General features: G+C 38.6%; 1 protein-coding gene across 1 annotated transcript in view; it reads left to right on the forward strand.

Moving 5' to 3' along the window:
* The window catches only part of DIAPH3 (diaphanous related formin 3), a gene marked incomplete at both ends in the record, with an annotated part of 534,203 nt that overhangs the window by 381,856 nt on the left and 126,598 nt on the right, over window positions 1–25,749 (forward strand). The window contains 2 exons of the mRNA XM_079721707.1: window positions 21,013–21,108; window positions 21,624–21,680. Coding sequence (XP_079577833.1) covers window positions 21,013–21,108; window positions 21,624–21,680 — 153 coding nt within the window. The remainder of the gene's footprint in view (window positions 1–21,012; window positions 21,109–21,623; window positions 21,681–25,749) is intronic.

Raw genomic sequence — 25,749 nt, forward strand, 5'->3', positions numbered from 1 at the left:
TCCTTTGCTCCCTGACATTGGTGATTCTCAGGGGTATATCCGCGTTCTTTGGTTGGAATTTCTCTCTAACTTCCTTTCTCCTCAGCCAGTGCCCATAGGGAGTTCCTGTGTTCCTCCCACAGCTCTCAAGTCCTAGGGGGGCTTCTGCAGCCCTCTTGTGCCTAGACTTGTTCCCGGGCCACCTCTCGGGAACGCATGGTGCAACCGCACGATGCTTCCCTGGATCCGCCGCTCTCCCAGATCTGCTCGTTGGACATAAGATGCTTCCACTCTTGGATTCCACTCTCTGTGACTCCATGGGAAATTCTGCCCTTTAGTCCCATATCCTTCTGGAATGAGGAGCAGTGTGCTGGGATCCTACGCTGCATGGACTCTCCTCATTTTCTAGTCTCTCTCCCAGCAGATGGGGGCATCTTTTTCATTTATAACCCAAGTATGGGGACTTCCCTGGTAGTCCAGTGGTTAAGACTCCACACTTCCAATGCAAGGGGTGTGGGTTTGATCCCTGGTCAGGGAACTAAGATCCCGTGTGCCGCGTGACCAAAACAAAACAAAACAAACAAACAAACAAAAAAACCCAAGTATGTGGTTTGTGTCCTCTCTTATGTGGATAGGCCCTATATTTTAAAGGTCCTTTTAAAGGCTTCCACATTATGGTGGAAGAAGGGAGGTGGGCTGACATCTGAGCAGTAGTGGTCAGACCTCTACTAGTACTTAGAAATCCAGAATCTTGAATTAGGTGGATACCAAGTGAACACAAACTGAAATAAGTCAGGGCTTCCACTGAGCCTTCCTATAAGCCTCGGAATCCACTGGGCTAAATTAAGACACAGAGGCATGAAATTCATATTTGGACAGTAATAAACAGTGTAGCAGGCCTGAAATGATCGTTGAGTAGAGCTGTGGGAAAAGATGAAGCTAAATTGGAAGATAAGGGAGTGTGCTGTGTTTTGGATTTTTGCTTCATCCTCCAAGGGCATTGCGCAGAGCGGTGATAGCATCTTCTTTTAGAGAGATGGATCTCATGGCAAAACAGTAGATGGATTAGAGTATATGTGGAGGGAGTAGAAAGACTGAGACCAGTTAGGAATCTGTTGCAATTTTGCAGGAGTTAAATGCCAAAGGCCCGAACTAGAATGTACTGAAAACGGGAAGACAGGATAGATTGGAAAGGCAGTGAGAGGTAGTACCAATTAGCCTGTGTCGCTGATTGGGTGTGGGGAGGCCGGGAGAAACTTCCACGACACGGTGGATGATGCCTATACTAGCTTTAGGACACGTTGAGTTTGCATCTCCAATTTAAAGCCTTTTTATTTGGGGGGTAATTTTATCTGAAAGGGCCTGGCATAGATTATGAAACACAACAACTGCACATAAATGTTAGCTTCTTTCTTAGATGAAAGAAACAAACTTCTTTGTTAACAAAGACAGTTTAGGTGTTTTAGTAACTACACTAACCAAGAACATTTAAAAACAAATCATGTTAGCTCATAAGGATAAGCTGGGGGCACCCTTCCCCTGGAGTCTGACAGAGGCTTGGGATGCAGGTAAAGTAAGACAGAGAATGTGTCCCATTCTCCCCTTTGAAGGAAAATGGGCCACTCCTCCTCCTTACACTTCAGCTCGTATCAGCCCAGATATTCAGTTCCAAGGCTCTGGGATTCTCAGTATTAAAATTTGTTTTCTTGTTTATTTACCTGGCATATGCGATGTTTCAGTGTTTTGTGATTTTTTTAAAGCATTAATCACACCTTATCTAGCATAACAAAAGACATTCCTAAGGTTCCTGTGTGATTTGCTCTTGTGGTTTTAAATTTCTGACAAAAAATTTATAAAAATTGGCAGTGGAGTGCCTTCCTTCATTAATAGAATTATTACTGTAATGGTGAAAGATATCCTTCCTATCAAAATGTTGCCTCCATTTAACAAATATTTATTGAACACATATTATGTCACAGCACTATAAAATGAGCAAACATCCCTGCCATTTGTGGGCTTGTATCCTGGTGGAGAAGACAGTGTTTAAGATAAATATACTATAGTGTTAGAAGTCAGTAAGTTCTGAGGAGAATAAAATAGAGCAGGGTCGTGGGGACTGGAAGCATGGGAAGGAGTAACATTTTGGATAGAGTAGTTTTTTTAATTTGCCCCAGTTCACCATGTTGTGGACAGTGTTGTTATCCCCTTGGACTGTGAGCAGCCTGGTATAGTGCTGAGTGGCCCAGCCTAGTGGTCAGCGTGACCAGGTTTCCAGCCCTGGCTCTACCAGCAGCTAAGTGACAGTGAGCAGACCAGGTGGCTTCCCAGAACAAAAGTCTTCTCATCCATAACATAAGGTTCCTTTTGACTCTGAAATCTCATTTATATTCTGCAAGTTAATTTTTAAGTAAAAAAATGAGCCTTGTTAGAGTCCAGCCAATCAAACTTTGTTTAGTTCTCCACTCACTCATTCTATAACACTGTCCTCTATTAAAATACAAACTCTATTATGGTAAGACCCTTTCCATTTGGCAGTAAATAGGAGTCTCTTTCCATGTGCAGTGTATTGTTTTTGTTTTTGTTTTGCTTCCCATTTGGTTATGGGGCAAATGTATTTGAAAGTTAACCTGTTTCGAATGTTTTCTCCACATTTTTGATCAGTAAAAGAGAGACCTGAGTTTAGAAAAAGTTACTAATATTGGGAACTTAGGGAAATATGTATATGTGCAGATATGTATGTATGTATGTATATGGACAAATCTTTTCAGTATTGAATTGTCTCATGTCAATTACTAGTTTGCTTCTATGCTATCTTAATCTTCTGAATGGAACGTGTTTAGTATGTATGTAGAACAGAAATGAAAATGCCATTTATTGTAGAATCGGTTGACCTTTTTACAGATTGACAACTTCTCATCTTCCCTGACAAATACTCAATCAGCACTTCAGTCTATTAAGAGCAGAACTCATTAACATGCATAAACTAGCAGACTGATCTAGTTATAATGCATCTTTAATGTGTGACTTATACAGCGTAGTGTAGGTCCTCAGTCTTGTAATAAAACGTAGAGTAGCCTCCAGTGATCAACGAGGTTCCGAGATCAATTTAACCTGGGTAAAACCTTTATCCATAAAAACTGTCATTAGGAATGACTAACATTTCACTAATTAGCTCACCATTTACAACCCATAAGCTTCTCACAGATGGTGAATGTTTATAAACACCCACAGATGTGTGCACAGCTGACTCCCAGTTATCCGCAGGAGTAGGGGACATAGATAATTTAGATTCGCTTACAATACAAACCCCTCATTTTAGCTAGTTTCAAGCTCCTTTCTCTTTGGACTTTTTACCACAGCTGTTAATGAAGTAGCAAATTAACTAATCTTATTTCAGCTTCTCCTCTTACTGATGCATATACCCCCTGGTGAAAGCACTAATATGTACAAATGTGATCACAAGATGGCTGGCAAGAGGATGAAAATGGGAGGTTCACGCTTAGATGAATATATGGAGCATGGAAAATCATCATATACATTTGTAGCTGTGTGTCCAGTAAGAGATTTCAAGTTGTGAAAGCACAGCAAGGCTCCCACTTCAACAATGTTATACCTAAACTCCCATAAATAGAAGAGAATATCTTCTTAAATTTGAGAAAAAGGAAAAGACACCACTTCCCTTTCCCATCAGGCAGTCTGATCCTGTGTTAATTGTTTCTTTTCCAATAACTCTGTAATTTGATCTCAAGTTTTCATCGTAACTTAAGCCTGTTTACTGTCTGGTGCTGAATTAAGATGAGGAGATGTAAATATGATAACTTGAGTATCATGAAGTTATTTATTTCCCTTATTTTCTTCAGCCTAAAGAGTCTTAGATCTTGCTCTTCTCTTGTAAGTTCTTAATCTGAAACTTTTCTTCATTCTCCTTTGTGCACTGGGCTGTATTTTACTTGTCCAAGCAGTTTAAAGGCATTGTTTGATTGAGCACACCCAGAGTCAGGAGTCATGTGGAGATAACTGAGGTCCACAGACCATTTACAGCAGTGCTCCCCAAACTTTCTGGCACCAGGGACCAGTTTCATGGAAGACAGTTTTTCCACGGAAGTGGGGTGGGGGGATGATTTCAGGATGATTCAGGCACATTACATTTATTGTGCACTTTATTTCTATTATTATTACATTGTAATATATAATGAAATAGTTATACAACTCACCATAATGCAGTGTCAGTGGGAGCCCTGAGCTTGTTTTCCTGCAACTAGATGGTCCCATCTGGAGGTGATGGGAGACAGTGACACCCGAAGTCCATTGCTTATGTCCAGGCTACTCTGTAAGATGCAGCTTAATTGTCACTTGCCACTCATTGATAGGGTTTTGATATGAGTCTGCAGGCAATTGATTTATTATGGTCTCTGTGCAGTCAAACCTCTCTGCTAATGATAATCTGTATTTGCAGCTGCTCCCCAGTGCTAGCATCACCACCTCAGCTCCACCTCAGATCATCAGGCATTAGATTCTCATAAGGAGCACACAACCTAGATCCCTTGCATGCGCAGTTCACAATAGGGTTTATGCTCCTGTGAGAATCTAATGCTGCCGCTGACCTGACAGGAGGCAGAGCTCAGGCGGTAATTGAGCAATGGGGAGCGGCTGTAAATACAGATGAAGCTTCGCTCACTCGCCCTCAGCTCACCTCCTGCTGTGCGGCCCGGTTCCTAACAGACCATGGACTGGTATTGGTCTGTGGCCCAGGGATTGGGGACCCCAGATTTACAGAATAAGCTGTGAAGGGCAACCATTTTGCTTCCCAGTGACCTGCAGGATATGTACCATGTCTTCAGGCTGAGGTATTCATAAGTTAATACAAGCTGTTTCCCAGAGTTTCCTTACTCGAGAAGCATTGCTTTATTTTAGCTTTTTTTTTTTTTTTTTTTTTGTGGTATGTGGGCCTCTCACTGTTGTGACCTCTCCCGTTGCGGAGCACAGGCTCCAGACGCGCAGGCCCAGCGGCCATGGCTCATGGGCCTAGCCGCTCCACGGCACGTGGGATCTTCCCGTACCGGGGCATGAACCCGTGTCCCCTGCATCGGCAGGCGGACTCTCAACCACTGCACCACCAGGGAAGCCCTATTTTAGCTTATTGAAGAGGAAAATTAACCATTCCATAATAGCATATTAGAAATATCCAAAGGAGCTTAAAGAAGAAATTTTATAATGGATTAGATGGTGATCAAAATTAGTGTCAAGAACATGAATGGCAAAAGAACGTGGCACCGGCACCGAGGAAAGAAATGTTGCCCCATTGGAGCTCTCCAGTAGATCTGTAATTTTTCAGATAAAAGATACATTTGTTTTTGTTGTTTTTTCATTGGGGAGAATTTGTAAGTGTTAACAGGTTCTATAGGAAACTTATTGGATATTTCCCCAGTAAGAAAAGAGACTGGGAACTCAGTGCTTTGAGATAGAGAGATCCTTCTATGTATACCTGTCTTCGACAGTTGCCATCTGACTTTAACAGGTGGTGCCATTCACTGAGATAAGGAACACCAGGACAAGATGAAGTTTGGGGGAAATGGTGATGAAGTATCTGTAGGACACCTGAGTTACCATGTCTAGTGAATGATTGGGTATGGTCTAAGGGTGCCCAACTCATCCCAGTTTGCCTGAGCCTTTCCCAGGTTTAGCACTGAAAGCCCTGTATTCCAGGAAACCCCTTAGTCTTTGGCAAATGGGGATTGTTGGTCACTGTAGCCAGAGCTCAGGAGTAGAGCTTGTGCTCTGGTGATGGAAACTTGGAGTTCTCAACGTGCAAAGCTGTGGGAGTTAAAATGCCAGTGGAGACTGTGAGGAATGGTGTAAGTGTAGGCAGAGGAAGAGGAGCCGGGAAGAGTGTGAAAATGAGTCGCCATGGAGGTGGGAGGGGAACTAAGAAATTCTGGTATCATGAAGCCCAGGGAAGAGACCATTTCAAAGGAGAAAGGGTAGTCAGTATTGTCAAATGCTGCCAAGAGATCATAGAATAAACAGACTGACAATTGTCCCATTGACATCAGCTCTAAGGAGAGGGGAGAGGGTTGATAAATGAGTATGGGAAGGGAGACTGAGATGTAAGAGAGGTAGTAGCTAGAGGGGTTTGGTGTCGAGAGGGCAAAGCAGGTGTTTGAATTTGTTTAATTGTAGATTGGGGAAAATGAGGAAGGAAAGGAGGTTGGGAAAGAATGATACTCAATAGAGCAAGGTCCTGAGGGCCGCCGGAAAGAGTGTGGAGGATGAGATATCAGCACAGGTGGAGGAAGTAGTCTTGGAAAGTGACATGCTCTGCTAATGTGATGAGTGGGAAGGAGAAAAAGCTGGGCCCTGGTGCAGATACATTTGTAGATTTGATGGTAGGAAGTTAAGGGTTTTTTTCATCAAGTAGTTTCTATTTTGTATATGAAATAGAGCAAGTGCTCTGCTGAGGAAGGGTAGTCGGTTGAAAGGCTTGAAAGAAGCGTTGAAACAGCCCCTCTCAGGGAGTGGGAGTGAGAGCCTCCAGGTAAAACATAGATGGTGTGTTGGATAGTACTAAGAATCCAGTTGAGGTTGGTAACTGTGATTATGTACCAGCCCTGATCCTGCGGTGTTATTTTTCACCACAGTTATTCAGCAGCTAGTGTATAGTGCCAAGAAGATAGAATTTTCAGTTCATTTAAGTTTTACCAGTAGTCTGAGAAAGGACTGTAATGGAGGAGGAAAATAAGATATTGGCCGGTGAACCGTGGTCAAAGTGATGAACCACAGATAGGCAAGGAAGTGAAGACAGTGGGGCCAGGGTGTAGGAGATTTCCATGGATAGATGACAGGACGAGGGTTAGGGGGAGGGAGAGGGACAAAGAGAGAGAAAATAAGGACAGATGGCTTGTATGAATCCAAATTAATAGAAATAAAATAGTTCTGGATGGTAGTAAAGTTCAGGTTATGGATGTGAGGGTGGGTGATGGAAAGTAGGGAGAAAGGATTCGTCCCTGGAGATGAGGGAGGTCAAGGAACTCATTTGCTGTTGGATTAGTAGTTCACATGGTGTTGAATTCATGCAGGATGATGGCAAGACTTGACTGACAGAGGAAGACTGAATCAGGTGACAAAGTCAGATGACAAAGAAGTATCAGAGGATGAGCAGTGTCAGCTAGAAGGGGGCAGGGAGGTCATCCCTCCAGTTTTCCAGTTGCAGTGAAAGGAGTGTTCATTGAAGACAACAAGATAGTAGAGAAGTTGCTTATGTAAATAAATACTGGAAGAAATAGGGATCAGAAAGAACTTATCTCTTGGATGGAGTAACTGAGAATGATAGTGATAGTGGTTTGACTGGCCTCAAGGTTTTAATCCAACTGTAGCAGTTGTCCAGTAGGTGGCTTGTAGGGAGGGACCAGGAGGCCACTGCAGACTAGACTGATTTTAGTATGTTCAGGTACTCCTGGTCCTGGGAGAAGGAAGAGGTCACTGGCCTTTCCCTATAAGGAAGGAATCATCAGTGACCTGCATCTCATTTATCACCTGGTTCTGGAGAAAGGTGCCTGGCTCCCAGTGAATTTGGGGAGGCCTAATCTGTGCTTGTTGGTTGAGTTCCCAGCTATGAAAGCCATTGTCTCTTTGTGCCCTGAGACATTTCCTAAAGCAACTCTAAGTACAGGTCAACAAAGCTGAGGATCTGAGTGCTTCTCAGTTATCACACAATGCAGATACAGAGTATCAAGAGGATCATAGTATCAGTGTGTCACAATACAGAGGGTCAAGAAAAGTGAGTGTAATGGAAAGAATGTCAGCTTCAGAATCATAAGATTTTGGTTCAAACCTCCCCTTTGCTACCTACATGTTGTAGGGCTTTTGGTGCATTACTTTACCTCTGCGGGCTTCAGGTTCTCTGGCTTTAAAAATGGATCTGATAATAGCTACCTTGCAGGGCTGGAGACTTATATCAGAAAATCTAGGTAAAATGCTCCACACAGATCCTAGTACATGGGCATTCAATGATGTTTCCTCATATATCTAACTCACATTTAGTTTATGTTCTTTTTGTTATGCATTTTTTCTTTTCTAAATAAAATTGTTCTCAAACTTATCTAATATCAGTTTTTATTTAGGGGCTTCTGTGTTCATTTTGTCAGCTTTTTGTAGCTGAGGGAAAACCTTCCATTGTTCTTTTGAGAGAGTTTAGCACATTTTTGCCTCCAGTTTCTTTGCAATTGTTAATGAGTTAATCAAAAGTTCAGTTGTCTCCCATTTTCTTTTCTTTTCTGTGTTATTTGCTTTCTCAAAGCATATGTCAATTCCTTTTCCTCCTCACTTTCCACTCATTCAGACTTGCCTTATTATCTTTTCTGACTTCCTTTCTTTCAAAAATATGTTGCTGTTAACCTGATTAGGATTTTAAAATATCTTCAGTTTGTAATATTAATGTCATAATTCCTGCATCTGATTGGGGAAGAAATACTACATTTGTGCAGAAGAAATCTGTATTTCTCCTTTGAAATGAACTGAAAAAATAGTGAATACTTAATACTTTGAACCACAAATTCATATTCAAAATGAACCTAGAACTTGAATCTAGTAAAATTACTTTGGGCAGGATTGGCAGTAGTGAGGTGGCACTTGACTAAGAACATTCTTGGCACCCAAAATACTAATACACAAATTTCCACTGTTTACTGTGCTATCTATAGGGTCGTGTGTTTTAAAATACAAATAAAACCTATCTTCAGAAATTTAAGTGCAAATACAAGTACAGGTACCAAAGAATAACCCCTGAAATCATCACTGGGCAGCCGTAGCTATACCTCTAACCTACTGCCTCTGTATTAAGCAATTTCATACCACTTGGCTTTCTTTTTTGGAACATTCATCATACAGGTAGTGACGAATTATGTGTTGAAATTGCCCTAAGACTGCAAGTCCCACGAGAACAGGGCATGGGCTGGTTTCAGTGCCTGCCACATATTCCTTAGTGCACATTTGTAGGATTGAATTGAACTACAGACTTTATAGTTTTATATTTCCAACTACTTCCTGGACAAAAGATTTTGACTATTCTGCCAGCACCTCAAAATCAGTTCATCTAAAACCTAACTTGTCATGTTCCACATAAAACCTGATTTTTATGTTCTCATTTTGGGTTGATGATACCACTGTTTTCCCAGTCACCCAGGCTTGACACCTTCACACTGTGCCAGCTTTAATCATAGTGAAGTCCAATTTTGATTATTTCACACCTTTCAAAAACATTCTATGACAGTTCTTCAGCCTTGAATCCAAGCTCCCGCAGCCTCCCTTCCTGACCTTACTTTCCCCTTCTTCCAGTATGCACCATATGCTGCTGTCACAGCATGACTGGTGGTTCCCTCTGGGCCCCATTCACTCTTCCAGGTACCGCTGGTTGAGAGTGGCCTCTCATGGCCTCAAGTCCGTTTGTCCCAGCTTCTCCTGAAAGAAAATTCCTGCAAAATCACCTCTATTCCCTAGCTTAGCCTCCCCTTGATTCTTGGTATTGAATAAGCATTTTTATTTTCTCTGTCTGAAATCATTTCATTCTTTGTTCAAAAACTTCATGAGGAACAAAGCCATTGAAAAGTCTTTTCAAAATTTTCTAATATATGAAAATATTAAAATAAGTTTAAAATACATCTAATATATTTTCAACAGGAAGTAAGCAATTGCCAAGCTTAAGCACTGTCAGACTAATTTCTCAGAATAAAATGAAGCTCTTGTGGGTGACAAGTTAAGCTTCTGCTTAGAATGGTGGTGTTCTACCGTGTAATTAACCTTTTCGTCTCTGGGTTACTCTGTGATTATAGGGTCATGGGTGTTCACTGTGAGTGATAGTCACATCTTGTTAAATGTCATTATCATTTCACATCTACATATGTATTTAAATAGATACATTATTTTTCCCCAGACACTCTGTACTTTTGCACCTGAAGACCTCTGTTCAGCACCCTCAGCCCTGTACAACACACAGCTTTGGCAATGTTCTTTTTGCCAGGGAGTCAATACTGGTTTTAAATTTTGTTTTCTTTAGTAATTGTTAGAATAGGTCACTGTGAACAAGCTAATCAGAGTTGGTCACTTGGATACTTACATGGGAGATATTTTAACAAACTTTTAACACAGAAAGAATGATTAGGTAGTGCCTTTCTTCAACATCATGTGGTGGAATAATTGCTAAGCAGGAAGTTAGGAAATTTATCCTCTGCTTTGTAGCTAATAGCTGTGAGTGATCATAGAAAGGTCTGTACTCAATGTCCTCATTGATAAGTGATTGGCTTTTTTCACTTACTATGTTTTGGACATGGTCCATATCAACAATTTAAATATGCTTCATTATTTTTTCCTCATCTCAGCATATTTTAGTATATGAATGTCATAGTTTATTAAGTCTGTCTCTTGCAGATGGGCATTTAGGTCATTTTCAATCACTTGTTATTATAAACATTGTAATGAACATCCTTGTACATATGCCCTTGCACTCATGAGTTATATAAGTAAGATAATTTTCTTAGAAAAAAATCACTTCATCAAATGGTATGTGCAATTTTATTTCTGATACAGATTGCCAAATTGCATTCCCAAGAGGTTGCATTAGTTTTATATTTCCACCAATAATGTGTGGAATGATCTGTTTTCCAACCTTTACCAATTATCCTCAGTTGTTATTATTGCCATGCTGATAGGTAAAAATGATCTCTCATTGATGTACTTGGAAAATCTTTAATTATGAATGACATTGTGGATTATATCCTCTATATAAAAGCCCTATTTGTTTGTCTTTATGATGGATTTCCTGAACATATTATTTGCCTGTTTTTTTGTTATATTTTTATTGATTGTTGATTTTTTTTTCCCTGAGTCATAATGTTCTTTATTTCAAGAAAATCAGTTTTAGGGAATACCTGTTTTCAATTTTTTTTTTTCCTGGTTTCTCCTTTCATTGTTTATGTGTAGACTTTTCCTAGGAAGATCGTCTCCTTTTAGAACTAATGAAAAATATACTTTTCTATACTGTCTGCTCTACTTTGCAATTTAATTTTTTAATGTTGAAATAGTTGATCCACTTGGGATTTATTTTGGTGTCAGTAGCAGGGTGGGATCCAAATAAACTACCATTATAGTAGTTATTGAATCTTTTCTTATCCTCTACTGATTTGAAACGCTACATTTATCATGAATCATGAACTGAGTTTTCGTAGTCAATGTGAAATTCAGCCATGAATTTCGTTTCAATACTCAATATGAATTGCCAAGAGCGATATATACTATACATTATTTTCCAAGCATATCTGACAACAGAACCGCCCTACTTCCCCCACAGTACACACACACGGGCACACACACAGAGCTTCTCATGGGTCTAGTGTTCTGTGGTACACATTTTGGGAAATTCTGTCTGTCTGATTGAAGTTGTGTTTTGATGTATTTTTTTTTAATATTGAATGTCTATTTAATATGGCACAACTAAGTTTTTGCTATAATACTTCGTAATGACAAACTCATTCATTGAATATATGGTTTCTTTAAATCTTGTGCCTTAAGTGTGCTTACATTCCAAAAGTGGTTGTTTCCTTTTTATTTGAGAGAAGAATTAACTGAGCAGACAAGTAACTTATTTTTCTGGAATTTGGTCAATTGTTTATGTTAGTTTTTAAAATGAAAGAACTTTCATAAAAAATTCCAGAAGAAGGTAAATTAGATATCTCCATGAGTTAAGCTGAATGACTATGATGCCAAAATCATTTTCTTACCACAGTATCTAGATCATAAGAAATTTGGAAATTAAAAGTTAATAACAATACACTTTGATTTATATACAACAGTATATTTATTTTACTGCTTTTTCTTGGTTGTTTGTATAATTAGAATAGAACCATGCTTTATACATGACATCCAGTAATGGATTTTTTTTAATTTTTGAGACTAGAGAGTTCATATAAGAAAAATTCTTTATTTTACAAATATCTCTATAACTCTACTTACTGTAAGACATGAAATAATTTAGATTCCAATCTGAATACAATGTAATAAATAGTATAATAGTTATGGTTTACACATTCAAATGTATCTGCAAAATATTTTTCACTCAAGCTCTGAAAAATATAGCCTTATATTTTATCCAGAGCAACTAAAAGAATGGCCCCGTGGTCTGTGCTCAGAGTTACGCTGACTGTCACAGGTCCAGGCATATTCAAGGTAGCGAGAAGAGGTAGCAACGTGCGATGGCAGCCACAGCTGTCACAGCTCCGGTAGATATTCAAGATAGGAGGATGGGGGAGAGTGGCTATCAGCATCTGCATCTTCTGTTTCTAGCAGCACCATACAGGTGATCACTTACACTTTGTCAGTCAGAAATGCATCATAGGGCCACCCTCAGCTTCACTACAAGGGAGCTTTGGAAAGTGAGATTTTAACTTTTCCAGCCTCTGTAGTGGAAGCAGACAAAGAGAGGGTAAGGAATGGATGTGTTGCACTGGCCATTCAGCAGTGTGTGCCATATTAGTGAAAAAGAAGAGTCATCATAATATTAAAAATAATAGTGATATTTATTGAAGCCTTACTGTGTGTGAGGCATTATCCTAAGCTCTTTACATGTATTAGCTCACTTAATCCTCACAACAGCCTTTTGAGGAATGCACTATTATTATCCCCATCTTATAGAGGAGGAAATAGGGAGGCACAAGATGGTCTTTAAGGGGCACACAGCTGGAAAGAGCCAAGATTTAAGCCCAACACTTTGGCTCCTTGACTTTGCTCTTAATTTTTTTTGGAAAAAAGAAAAACAACCTTACTTCATTGTAAAAGATTCTACATTTTCCCTTCTAACTTGTAACAGGAAATATATTTAATTCAAGATATGCAAATAATGAAGAATAGTGAATAAAACCAGAAATATTAAAGTATTGGGTTTTTAAATATAAAATTCCACTTCTCATGGTTGAGCCAGTCATTATAATATACGAGAGAACTGTTCGAATTATTGTTTTATCAGTTAAATCCCAATGAAAGTTGGCTTTCTAATTCCCTTGACTCAAATTTTCAGTTTCACATCTAGATTAAGACATGTTCGAAGATGTTGTTTTACGTTATTCCTGTCTTTTTGCTGTCTGGGTTAAGTAGTATTTTGAGCTTTGTTCTAGAAGGTTAAAGACTGAACTAGGTTAGCAAGTAAATCAAATACAGCTTTGTCCCCAGAAGGTCTATACCTAGCAGCATGAAGAGAAAATTCATGTAATTTTGTTGGGGCAACTGCCTTGTGTTTCTTTTAGAAAGGGGTGGGTTAAATTCTGAGTCTCTGAATTTTGAGTATCAGCTGCACACTTTCAACAATTCTTTGGAGAAACTGAGCTTTCCTTCTCTATCCTCGTGCCAAATTCCAGGTGGTTATTATATGTCTTACTACTACTAAAGTCATATCAAATGTGATGAGACTTAAAGAAAGTGTACCAGAGACTGTGGGAGTGAAAAGGGGAGCTCTGGAAGCACATGCAAAGTGAACACAATGGAAAATGGTCCCAGGATGAGAACAGTTGGTTCCTCCTAAAATCCCCTTTGCATATTAGCTTGCCATGTGGCTTCCCCTCAGCTCTTTTCTTATGTCTACACACACCCTTCCTAACAGAACTCATGCTCTACCAAAACATCAATAATGACCACAGCAAAGATTAACTGTTATTAAGTTCTTATGATGTGCCAGGCACTCTGCTGAGTGTTACACATGATTTATCTCCTTTAATCCTCCCAATAATATTGTGAAGTAGGCGCTATTATTAATCACACATCAAAGTTGAGGAAAAAAGAATGGAGGTTAGTAAGGTTAAGTAATTTGCCCAAAGCCACACTGATTTCTAATTGGAAAGCCAGAATTTAAATACAAGTTGTCTAAATTCAAAACTTGTGTTCATTACCATTTCACTATGTTTATGTTCTTTTCTATAGCTTCCAGTATGACCAGTATGCTTCTAAGTTCAACTTGTTAGTATAACGAATTCCTCTCCCCCAAGTTTTAAACCTGTGAAACCATCATCCTTCTAGACACCTTTAATCACCTGCAGTTGGATATCTCATGAAGATCTCAACATATCCAAACTGAATTCTTCTCTTGCCTCAGCCCCATTCTACCATGAAACAAAAATAATTCAGTACTTGGTGAATAATACCAACATATATTCAACTGGCCGAACTGGATACTTGGAAATTAGCCTTGACTTCATTTGTTAGTACTCACATCCGCGCAGACCAAGATTTTTCTGTTTTTCCTCCTTTCTCTTTTCCTTTCTCACCACTTCTGTTCTTTACCTGATTCCCACAATCGCATTTTGCCTGGACTTAAACCAGGAAACCTGCCTTCTCCTTATTTTCCTTGCCCTTTGTCTTGTCTCTTCTCAGAGTGATCTTTGTAAAGTAGAAATTTGACCATGTTAATTCTTCATTTAAAATAACTTAATGGCTCCCTTCCAAACTCCACAGTCTGGCATGTTCTTCAGCACTTGGTGATTTGACCCCTACCTGTCTCCTCAGCATCACCTCTCAGTAACCCCTACTGTAACCTGCCCTCCATTCCCATGGACATGGGAGTTCTCCCAAGTGTTTCATGCCCCCCGTACAGCTGTTCTGTGAACTCTGCAGGGCCTTCCCTCTTCAGGAAGCTCTGGCAGATGTAAAGACTTCTTTAAGTCTTAGGTCTTCAGGAGGCCTTCTGTAATGGCTTTCCCTTCTCCCTCTGCCCTATGCCAGGTGTCCTTCCTGGGTGGACATCTCCATCACAATGCTCATCATTGTATATTGGACCATTTGTTACCTGTTTTCTTCCCCTTGTCATAGGAAAGCACGTTAAGGTCAAGAATCAACCTCTTTCTCTCCTCTTTCTCCTTCTTGGTTGCCTCTTCCTGTCAGGAATTTTTTAGTTTCTCTGTGTTTATCAATGTGATTTCTGCACATTCCTAAATGAAATACAGTAGGCTTATAGCAAAATAAAACACACTCTCCTTCACCGTCTCAACTCCCGCCCCTTTCCCAGAGGCAACCACTTTTAATTCTTAGTGGGGTTTTTTTTTTCTGATATTTACCTCTTCCTTATTTCTAGATAATGTACTTAGATTATTATTTGTCAGTTTTTCATTTTAGTCATTGAGTTCCTAAGTGGTAGAAGGTTTAGTTCCCTTATACCCTCTCCCTGCTTATACTTTCCTCATATACCCCTTCTCCTTTACCTCTGCTGTCTTCACATTATAATTTTATCATAGCTGATGGGCAAACGAATAGCCAGTGTTTATAATAGTGCAATGGTGTAAATATTCCTCACCCCTCCAGTTAGTATGCCATGATTACTTCCTATTGGAAAACAATATTATTTCTAGGTTTATACTAATATTTTTTTTAAAAAATTTTGCTTGGTATTTGTGTATATATACCTGTCACTGTTTTATCCAAACTCTCTGACAGGTCTGTGAAATAAGGAACAATCCTTTTTCCAAATGGTCAACCCAGCAGATTTGCTTTTAGTTTCTCGGCCACTGTTCTCTCCTATGACCCAGTTGTCTCCCATGTGATTGCCTTAGCAGATCCCCCTCTGCCTGTCCTCACATCCTCTTGATTCTCCTTTAGAAATATCTCATCCCTAACTCTCCCTTCTCCATTTCCCTTGATGCTGTGCGACTTCTTAAAATATGATTTACAAATTAAACAAGGTGATATGTTATTCACACAAAGCACAGCTTTGACTATTGCAGTTAGTCTATTTAGTTAAAAGAGTTTTAACAACAGGAGAGAGACTATAATAAATATTTTGAATATCAATTGACTGTAGTTAAAGAATTCTAGTCTACAATAAAACTGGCTAATTTTTATTTCTCTGGTTTGTATTAGAATAATGCAAATATGAGTCCTTTAAATACTTTATTATACCTCACTTTTGTTTTTGTTTATAACTTTTGCCTTTAAACTTGCTATCTCTTCTGCCAGGTATGCTGTTCCCTCCCCAGTCCCTGCCATGGTCAACTCCTGCTTGTTCACCAGGTCATAATTCACTAGGAAAACTTACATCTCCGATAGAACCCTCCCATACCTAACACACTGTTCTGCTTCTGGAGAGCTGAAAACATTTCTCGTTAATTCTTGGGACCTAGATATCCTTCATGCCTAGTAATGTTCTGGCACGTCATAGCCCTCAATAAACATGTGTCAAATGAATATTCTAAATGCATTTTCAGCGTTTGGAAAAACATCTTCATTTTATGTCTCCATCTTACACATTGGATTATTTTAAGAGTCTACCTGTATTTCTGATCAGAGCTTCCCTTCGAAATGATGTTATTAATCACATATGCTATTAAAGAGTTATTTAATTTATAATGGATCTAAAACAATGCTGAAAACCTAATCAGATATTACATAAACTTCCTATAGTGCACTATGGAGTTCATTTATGAATTTATTTCCCTACATTTTTTATCTCTTAGCAATTTACCACTGCTTTCATTTGTATGATCTCATTTGATCCTCTCATCAACCCTCAATTTACCACTGCTTTCATTTGTATGATCTCATTCGATCCTCTCATCAACCCTAGACAGGTATTATCTCTATTACACATGTCAGGAACATGTAGGAGCATGTAGCCAGTTGACAGCTCAGACTAGAATGCAGATCTTCTTTCTCTGATACAGTATTCTTTCCATTGCGGGAGTGGGGAATGAAGGCCAAGCAAAGCCATTAGCTCGGGCTTCCCTGGTGGCGCAGTGGTTGAGAGTCCGCCTGCCGATGCAGGGGACACGGGTTCGTGCCCCGGTCTGGGAAGATCCCACATGCCGCGGAGCGGCTGGGCCTGTGACCCATGGCCGCTGAGCCTGCGCGTCCGGAGCCTGTGCTCCACAATGGGAGAGGCCACAACAGTGAGAGGCCCGCATACCGCAAAAAAAAAAAAAAAGCCATTAGCTCTGGGGGACAAGACCAAGGATAGCAGTTCCAGGTAGAGACTGATGGATGGGAGAGAAAATGTTTGTGGAGAATCACAGGCAGTTGCCTTTAGCTGAAGAACAAATTGTGATGTTGGAAACCAGAGATAAGATTTAGAAAGCAGTTGGAGTCCGTGTCAGGGCCAAGTGAAAGGGTTGGGACTTTATATTGTGGGAAGTGAGTGATATTGAAAATTTGTGACCAGGGGATCATAATTCTGCTTTAGTGCTCTATGGAATGAATTAGAATTAGGGAGAAACTAGAAGCAACATCATTCTAGGCAACTCATGCGATATTTCAGGTGAAAAATAATTCAGTTTTGGACCACCAACATTAAATTTAGTCAGAAAAGGAAACAATGGATCATTTCTTGGGATACTGGCATGTACATGAACAAGGTTTGGCAACTGAATGGTTGTGTGAGCCCAGAGAAAGGAGGGAACAAAGACAGTGGTGGTGGGAATGTGCTCCCGCTCGTTCCCTCCCCATCCCGCTCGTTCCCTCCCCATGGTGACCTTTATTCTTTTATGTGGTGACTCCTTCCAGCTGACCACGCTAGTGCTTCATTTGTTAATATAGTCAGCATACGTTAATGAACACTTTCTTTGCTAGGTGTTAAAGATAAATGGAAACCACGATCCCTGCCCTCGACAAACTCTCTGTGGTAGAAACCATCAAGTAAACAATATTGTAAAGGATTTATTGCTATATGTATTTATTGCTATATGTGTCATTAGGACACAGAGGGACACCCAGTTCAGCACACACAGATCAGGAAAGGATTCTCAGTTATCTATCTTGAAGGAGAAGGAGTTAGATTGGTGAAGAAAATGGGAAGGATGTTCTGTGTAGACAAAACAGCATGATCAAAGGCGTGAAATTGAGAAGGTGGAACTGTGATGTAAGTTGTTTAGTGAGCCTGAACATGTCAGCATCTATCTCCTAAGAACAGTGACAGTATCCTCCCTGATCATAATATAATTCTCAAACTCAGGTAACTAACATTGGTACAATATAATTATTTAATACCCAGCAAATTTAAAATTTGTCTTATTATCCCAATAATGTCATCTGTGACTTTTTTACAATCCGAGAGCTAATGGAAGATTGTGTGTTGCATTTAGTTGCCATGTCTATTTAATCTCCTCTAAGCTAGAATGCTGCTTCCCTAAGCTTTTCTCCTCTCTTTCTCTTTCTTGGTCTTTCATGATATTGATGATTTTTAAGAACCCAGACCAGTTGTTTCACAGAATGTCACTCACTTTGGATTTGTAAGATTGTTTCCTTACGTTTAGATGCAGGTTAAATTTTTTTGTTTGTTTGTTTTTGTCCCTTTTTTGGTTTGTTTTTGTTAAAGATGGTTTTAAGCTTATTTATTTATTTATTTATTTATTTTGGCCATGCCACACAGCTTGTGGGATCTTAGTTCCCCAGCCAGGGATCAAACCTGTGCCCCCGACAATGGAAGTGCGTAGTCCTAACCATTGGACCTCCAGGGAATTCCCAGGTTAAATATTTTTACACAGTTTATATTGTGTCCATCTCAGTGCATCACTTCAGGAGACAATTATTGTCAGTGTGCCCCATTACTGGTGATGTCAAATTTGATTAGCTGGGTAAAGTGATATCTTTGAGATTTCTCCATACCATGTTCTTCCATAACCTTACATACAATGGGTTTTGTAACCATTGATGATTTCTGCCTAATTAATTCTTGCTGTGTGAGTTGTGATATGGTGAATTTTCTGTTTCCCTTATCTATCTCTTATATTAATGGAACTCGGTCCTCTTTATATCTTTGACATCTATTGGTTGACATTCTTATTTAAAGCAGAGCTTTTCCTTCCCCGGTATTTAATAAATTTTAAAATTTTCAGTATCAGTATGGATGCATGATTCTTTTTTCCAATGTGTAATAATCCATTCCCTTCATTATCCATTTGGTGTTCAAATTGTCCTAAATTTGGCCAAGGCTATGCTTCAGTCTGGCTCCTCTGCCCTTTTGATATATCCCTATCTGTCTTTGAGCACTTTCTTATTTTCTGGCACAATAATATTTTCTCAACTCATTTCATACTTTCTTTTTTTTTTTTTTTTTTTGCCGTACGTGGGCCTCTCACCGTTGTGGCCTCTCCTGTTGCGGAGCACAGGCTCCGGACGCGCAGGTTCAGCGACCATGGCTCACGGGCCCAGCCGCTCCGCGGCATGTGGGATCTTCCCGGACTGGGGCACGAACCCGCGTCCTCTGCATCAGCAGGCAGACTCTCAACCACTGTGCCACCAGGGAAGCATACTTTCTTGATCTCAGCCCTAGAATCAGCCATTTTTCTAAGTATTCCGGTTCCTATTAGTGAGTAATAATATTTAGAAACCAAGATCTGAGGGCCAGCTGTGCTCATTGCTACTGTAGTGTCATTACTTCTAGGCTCTTTTGGGCCACGAAGCTAGAAAGAGCATTTTTCGTAAAGCTTGATCTTATATGATACCTTTAGATCCAATCCAGCACTTCATGGTTCTTCCTCTCCTTCTCCCACTCCATATTTGTATCTCACATCCCACAGCAAGCATCCCTGTTGCCAACAGCATCAGCATGTTTACCCATCTGCTCAGGCTTATAATACACATGTAATACTTTCACAATCACGTCATCAGTACCACTACCAACAGCAAACTTACTAAAGAAAGTTCAGTGTTTCCTTTTACTAATGAAATATATTCACAACCTTAAATATTTAGCTTTACCTGGAGTTCTTTCTAGAAAAAATATAGTTGAGTTTGAGTGAAAATTTTCAAAGATAGTTACTAATTAAAGTGTCTGAAATATTTGACATATTTTAATTAAAATAGCCATCAAGCCACTTTAGAATTAAATTTACATGTAAGTTAGCAGCCTCCAAATACTCTGTTTCTCACCCACCTGTTTTTGGATTACACCTACGAGGTTTAGTACTTCTCTAAAAATGAAACAGAACCAGATTGAAAAGGGCTGACACATGTTTATATTCACATATCTGTTTATAAAATGTAAATGAATGTGTTATTTGTACTCTACTGCATTCATTTGTCATCTGTTCCCTATAAAGGGATTGCGTTTCAAAAAAAGAAATAAAAAATCCAGAGGAAAATAGTTTTCTAGTACTTTACACATGACTGTATACCAGCCATACAATTTCATAGAGAATGCCTGAAAATAACTTCTCTCTAAGGGACAAAAAAAATCTTTGGCATTTTCATGAATTTAGGTTGATCCAATAGTTTCTTTGAAGCTTTTTTTTTTTACCACTTCCTTTAAATAACATTTATCATTGACAACTGTAAATAACTATAGATTATTACAAGATAACCAGATAGAAATGGCTCTATAACCACATCTTCATCAATTATATACAGAATATCAATTTAAACTAATTATAATGTGATTAATCCTTTAGATTTTTGAGAGCCTCTTTTGGTTTATTTTTCATTATAGAAGACAAACTTTTCATACATTCTGTAAAAGTTTGCAGTGATTGTTCTGTGTCACCTAAAGTCTGGGGACAATTATCCTGATATGAAGAATCAATTATTGGGAGCACGTTCACAGAAATTAGCCTGGAAATATAATTTTGTATGATAAGTTTAGACAGCAGAATCTCAATAACGACAACAGAAACACTCTCCCACACCTGGTCGATTTTAGAAAAGGAGCCAATGCCTTGAAAATAACCCATTTCTACAAGGGAAATGTGATTTATGATAACCTGAGACACAGATATGACTAGAACCACCTTCCATTTAAAGTTACTTTGCCACCAGACTCTAAAAGCAGTGCTCTGAAGTGAATCAGTCGAACTCGGTTCTCCTTAGTGGACAGTAAACACGGGCACTAATGAGACAGATTTCATTAAAAGATATTTGATTTATGAGTTAAGCCCTATCATATTTTGAAATTGCTGGCTTAGTCCTGGCATCTGATCTTTTTTCCCCCTACCATACCATCCCCAGTTTCTGCGCATGCTTTGACATTGCTATGGTAACCCCGAGGGCTGATGGAATTCCCTGCATCTCTTTTCACAGAGGGTGATGAGACAGGAGTGATGGATAGTCTGCTGGAGGCCTTGCAGTCGGGGGCTGCCTTCCGCGACCGAAGGAGAAGGACACCGAAGCCGAAAGGTGAACATTACACTTGTTTCGTGTTCCTTTCTAGGGGACTATCACAAAGAACAACCCTCCCCCTCCCCCGCACCCCTCGCGCGCCAACATCCTCCCCCGTCCCCGCTTTTTGTAATTCTTTTAAAGTCATGTGTCAAGAATGCAGAGCTGTGGGCAACAACTCTTCAGAAGTTTTATAAGTTTGTTTAATCCTTCCCTTGCAAGTGTCAGAGAGAGAAGTGTTCCAGTTGGCCAGTGTCAGTAGCGCATTAACAAATCAATGCACTGAACCTGGAAAAGCCTCATTAGTGTGACAGGTCTCATCTAAAGAACCATATGTACCTTATCCCAGTGGAGTTCACAGTAGCATAATTAAATGAGAAGTAAAAGTCATAACATTATTGCTTCGAGTATTTCAGGGTATTGAAGCTTCGCTTCCAGAAATACTTAACCTTAGAAATATGTCTAATACTGTTATACTTCCTGAGATGAACAGACCTCTATATTAAGATTCTTTTATATATATTTTTTAACAGATATTCAGAGAAGTCTCAGTCCAGCGTCTCGGCCTGTTCTGAAAGTTTGTAACCATGGTAATAAACAGTCTTCATAAATTGCACATTCTCCTTATCTACTTTTATCCTGTTGATCTGTGATTTTTTTAGTAGGTTGCTGTGAAGTTCTCGAGTTTCAGTAAGACTAAAATAGTAAAAATGTGTGGATGTACATATTTGCGATGTGATTGTGCACTCATATTTTCCCTCCTTCCATTATTGCCTTGAGGTAGTGTTGAGGATTCTTCTTTCAGGTCTCAAGTGCATGTTTTACTTTTATTATTATTATTTGAAGTTATCTCACACATTTCTGATCAGTGTTGTCCAGTGTATCCTTTCAAAAGCATTGTGCTTTCTTAGTACTATTTTAAGTAGTGGATTTGCTTTACATTAAGATACAATTTAAAATATTGAATTGTTACCTGTTTTACTGTACCGTATTTGCCAGTACAGTGTGAAACACTGTGACCAGCATTTTGGCAAAATCTTTAATACAGATGAGCTTCATGTGATATTATTGTGGCGGGATGTGCTAGAATCACTAAAAAGAAGGTGAGTTAACTTAGTCTCCGATATTTATCTGAGACTGACCCCTTTCAGACATCTCTAACTGGCTCCTGAACACCCAACCTCATGGAGCCCTCTTCCTGTCTTCAAGATGCCATTTTGTGTTGATTGGGTTTTATTTACTTTTGTTCCCTTTCCCTCACTGTTATGTATTACATGGTTCTGCTTACCTTTCATAGTCAAAGTCAAATTCATCCATCGTGATTGCCGTTTATTCAGTGAGATTGTTACCAAAGTTTACCAGATTTAGAAATGAAAAGATACTTGACAGATTTTATTCAAGAGTTGTTTTGGGTACAGATGAATTATGTTCTAGAAGTATTAATGTCTGACTGAGTAGAGAAACTTAAGTCGAATTTCTAGGATAACATAAAAAAGAGTATGAGGTAAATAAGAAAAAGACATGAATGTAATGATCTTTTAATAGCTGTGTAGATCCTTACTGCTCAAGGTAAAGTATACATAATACATGCTTAATAAATGAGAGAAAAGGTAAAAATCTACGCCAAAATGTTAAATAGATCTTTTGACTTTTTTCAATAGTATGTTTTTATTGTTTTGCCTTTCCCTAGTCTAACAATAGGAAGAAAAAATTGTAATGTCAGAAAAATTCATTGTGGATAATTAATCCCTAGCTTTGGGTTATTATTTAGAGTCATTATGATATACTAAATAATGGCAAAAACTGTAGAGGACAGAGAAACTCAGAGAGGCTGAAAACTTTCTTAGAGTACAGAGCTAGTTAGTGACACAACCATAATATAGTTTTGATTTCCATCATGTTTCTTGTTTGATTGAATATAGGTACTTAGATTTTTTAAATTATTATTATCAATACAATATATGAAATAAACAACTCAGCCCCCATTGTAAGTCATTAAAGAAAAGACCCACAGCCATGATATGACATGATTATAATGGCATACAGATACCCATGCTGTGTTTAATTTAAAATAAATATTTTGGCCATTATGTAGGGGGAAATTATTTAAGATAAGTTTGTGTACTGGCCTTGAGAAACACAGTCCTTCTGTGACTGTAATGTTAGTAAAGTGTCCAGGCTACAAAGGTTCATCTATAATTGTAAATTGTGATACTTTTGGTCCAGATGAAAAAAGCAGGTAAGCATTACATTTCTATCTCTACCAAGGCCAATGTACTATCTTAAGTTCTAAGGCTTTTGTGATAATTAAGTAAGTAGATTATACAGCAAACCAAAGGAGATATACCATAAAGATCAAATTCTCTGTTCTAATAAAAATGTAGTGGATTAAAGTATTTTAAAAACTTATTTTCATTGATATTTCTTTTGTTTTCCCTTTATACTTCTAACCAAGTGAAAAAAATTCAAACCACCAGATTAATCTTTAAGGATTGTATGTATAAAGATAGATTTATCAGACTAGACTTTGAAAAATGCAGAATTTGGTTAAGGACATTGAAACAAGCATCATGCATATTTTTAGAAAAATATGACATTTCAGAGTTTATTTTGAAATCTTTTTCTAAAAATTACTGTGTTTTCACTGAAAGTACTAACCCTACAACTGAAGTATGCAACTGAAATGTAACATGGAAACCCCTTTTATTTTTTAATTTGCTTTCATATACTTAAACAAAACTAACACCTGATATTTATATTGTCTAAAGATATATAGTAGTTGATATTATCTCATTATTTTTAAAAGATATATGAGATTTTCTACAATTATTTTAAATTTGTTTGCATCCTAAATAAAATAATAATAGTAATAGTAATAATAATAAGTTAATATTTACTGTTACTTTGCTTATTGAGTTATTTAAGTTAAAAGCCAAGCAATATGTTGAAATGCTTTATACATATCCCATTTAATCTTCTCAATAATCCTATCAGATAGTCAATGTTTCTATCTCTATTTTATAGTCAAAAATAACCAAGGATTGAACAGGTCTGATAGTTTGTGTCCAGTCCTATGGCCAAATTTCAAACCCAGGTCTGCCTGACTTTTGAGTCCAAGCTCTTAATCTCTCTGCCGTGTCGTGCTCTGAATACAACTGCTTGAATCCCTATCTTTTCCTCTTCCCATCATCTGGGTGAACCACGTGTGTACATTTTTTTCTCTTGTGACATAAGTTCGAGCTATTGAGGTACACCCTCACACCCTCTCAGAGGTTTTCTAGCCTCTGGTCTATCTTCTTTCTTGTTCCCAGATTGAACCACTAGATAGCATTCTTTATCTGAGGCTTGGATTACAAGGATAAACCACCTTCTTGAATGAGGACCACTATTTATTTCTTTTAATAAACTCTGTATTAAAAGATCTAAATTAATCTAATAAGTTTATACTCTGTTAGAAAGATCATGGAAATTTTAGATTATATATAGATTATAAATATAGACTTAGACTATATATGTGTGTGTGTGTGTGTGTGTGTGTGTGTGTGTGTGTGTGTGTGTGGAGAGAGAGAGAGAGAGATCATCTTTTATTTCAGAATGAGAAAATCCTGATAAAGTATCCTGTGAGACCTTGGGGCTAAAATATCACAGAATATATTTTGGCAAAAGGTGACCTCAAGTATTCTAACTCCAGAAATTGTACACACTGAATAATCCAGCCCTTGTGTTGTGCTCCAAATCTCTACCCAAAATACTTTGGTTAAAACCTTTCCCTGTTTTATCTTTTGCTTTGTCTGTTAAGACCTAGGAAGAAATTAAGTGTTTGGTATCTTTCCTTGCTAAACTTTCACTCATTCATTTATTTAGCAAAATGTATTAAGCACTTGCTGGGCACTTAATATGTAGTGATTCCCTCTAAGAATCCACCATCCAGTTGGGAGACAGATGAGCAACAATTCTCATATATCTGGTTAATGCCAAGATAGCGGTAATGCACAGAGCTTTTGAAACACCAAGAAGTCTGAAAGACCAATCCAGACTTTATGAGGACAATTCAAACTTGGCTTCTAGAAGGACCTGAAATCAAAGCTGAGTTCGGAAGGATAAGTAGAAATGAGGCAAAACCCTGAGGGCAAGCGTGAACCAAGAAGCAGAAGCAGCATGTACACACTTTCCCAGGAGGTCTTTTCTGAACCTTAGTCTGAACCCTGTAAAACTGTATGCTCTTATAAGCACCTGTATGCTCTTACTAGCACCCTGGTTTTTCCTATTATGCAACACACATTTGCCTTAAAGTTCTTATTCAGTGTCTGCCGCACTACTGAGTCCCATCAGGGTGCAGACAAGACAATAAAGGAGGGTTTCTGCCTTGTTTACTGCTGTAACCCCAGTTCTTCGATGCGTTGGTGCCCGACACATGGATATTTAGTAAGAATGTGTTGAATGAACAGACATGCTTATGTTTAGGCTTGCATAGAACAATCAGTGTACATTGAGCAAAATCAGGTCTGTGGTTGTCACCCAAATAAGTAGGACTTAGTATGCCAATTGCTAAAGCTCTAGCTGTAGCTAGAAGGAGTTATCCTTCTCATATTCTCCCTAATATGTTATCTGTCATCAAAAGGAGATATTTGATCGTCACAGGTTTGAAGGTTGTTGCAT

Source organism: Hyperoodon ampullatus (assembly GCF_949752795.1).
Source record: "Hyperoodon ampullatus genome assembly, chromosome: 16".
In the NCBI taxonomy this organism is placed as follows: domain Eukaryota; kingdom Metazoa; phylum Chordata; class Mammalia; order Artiodactyla; family Ziphiidae; genus Hyperoodon; species Hyperoodon ampullatus.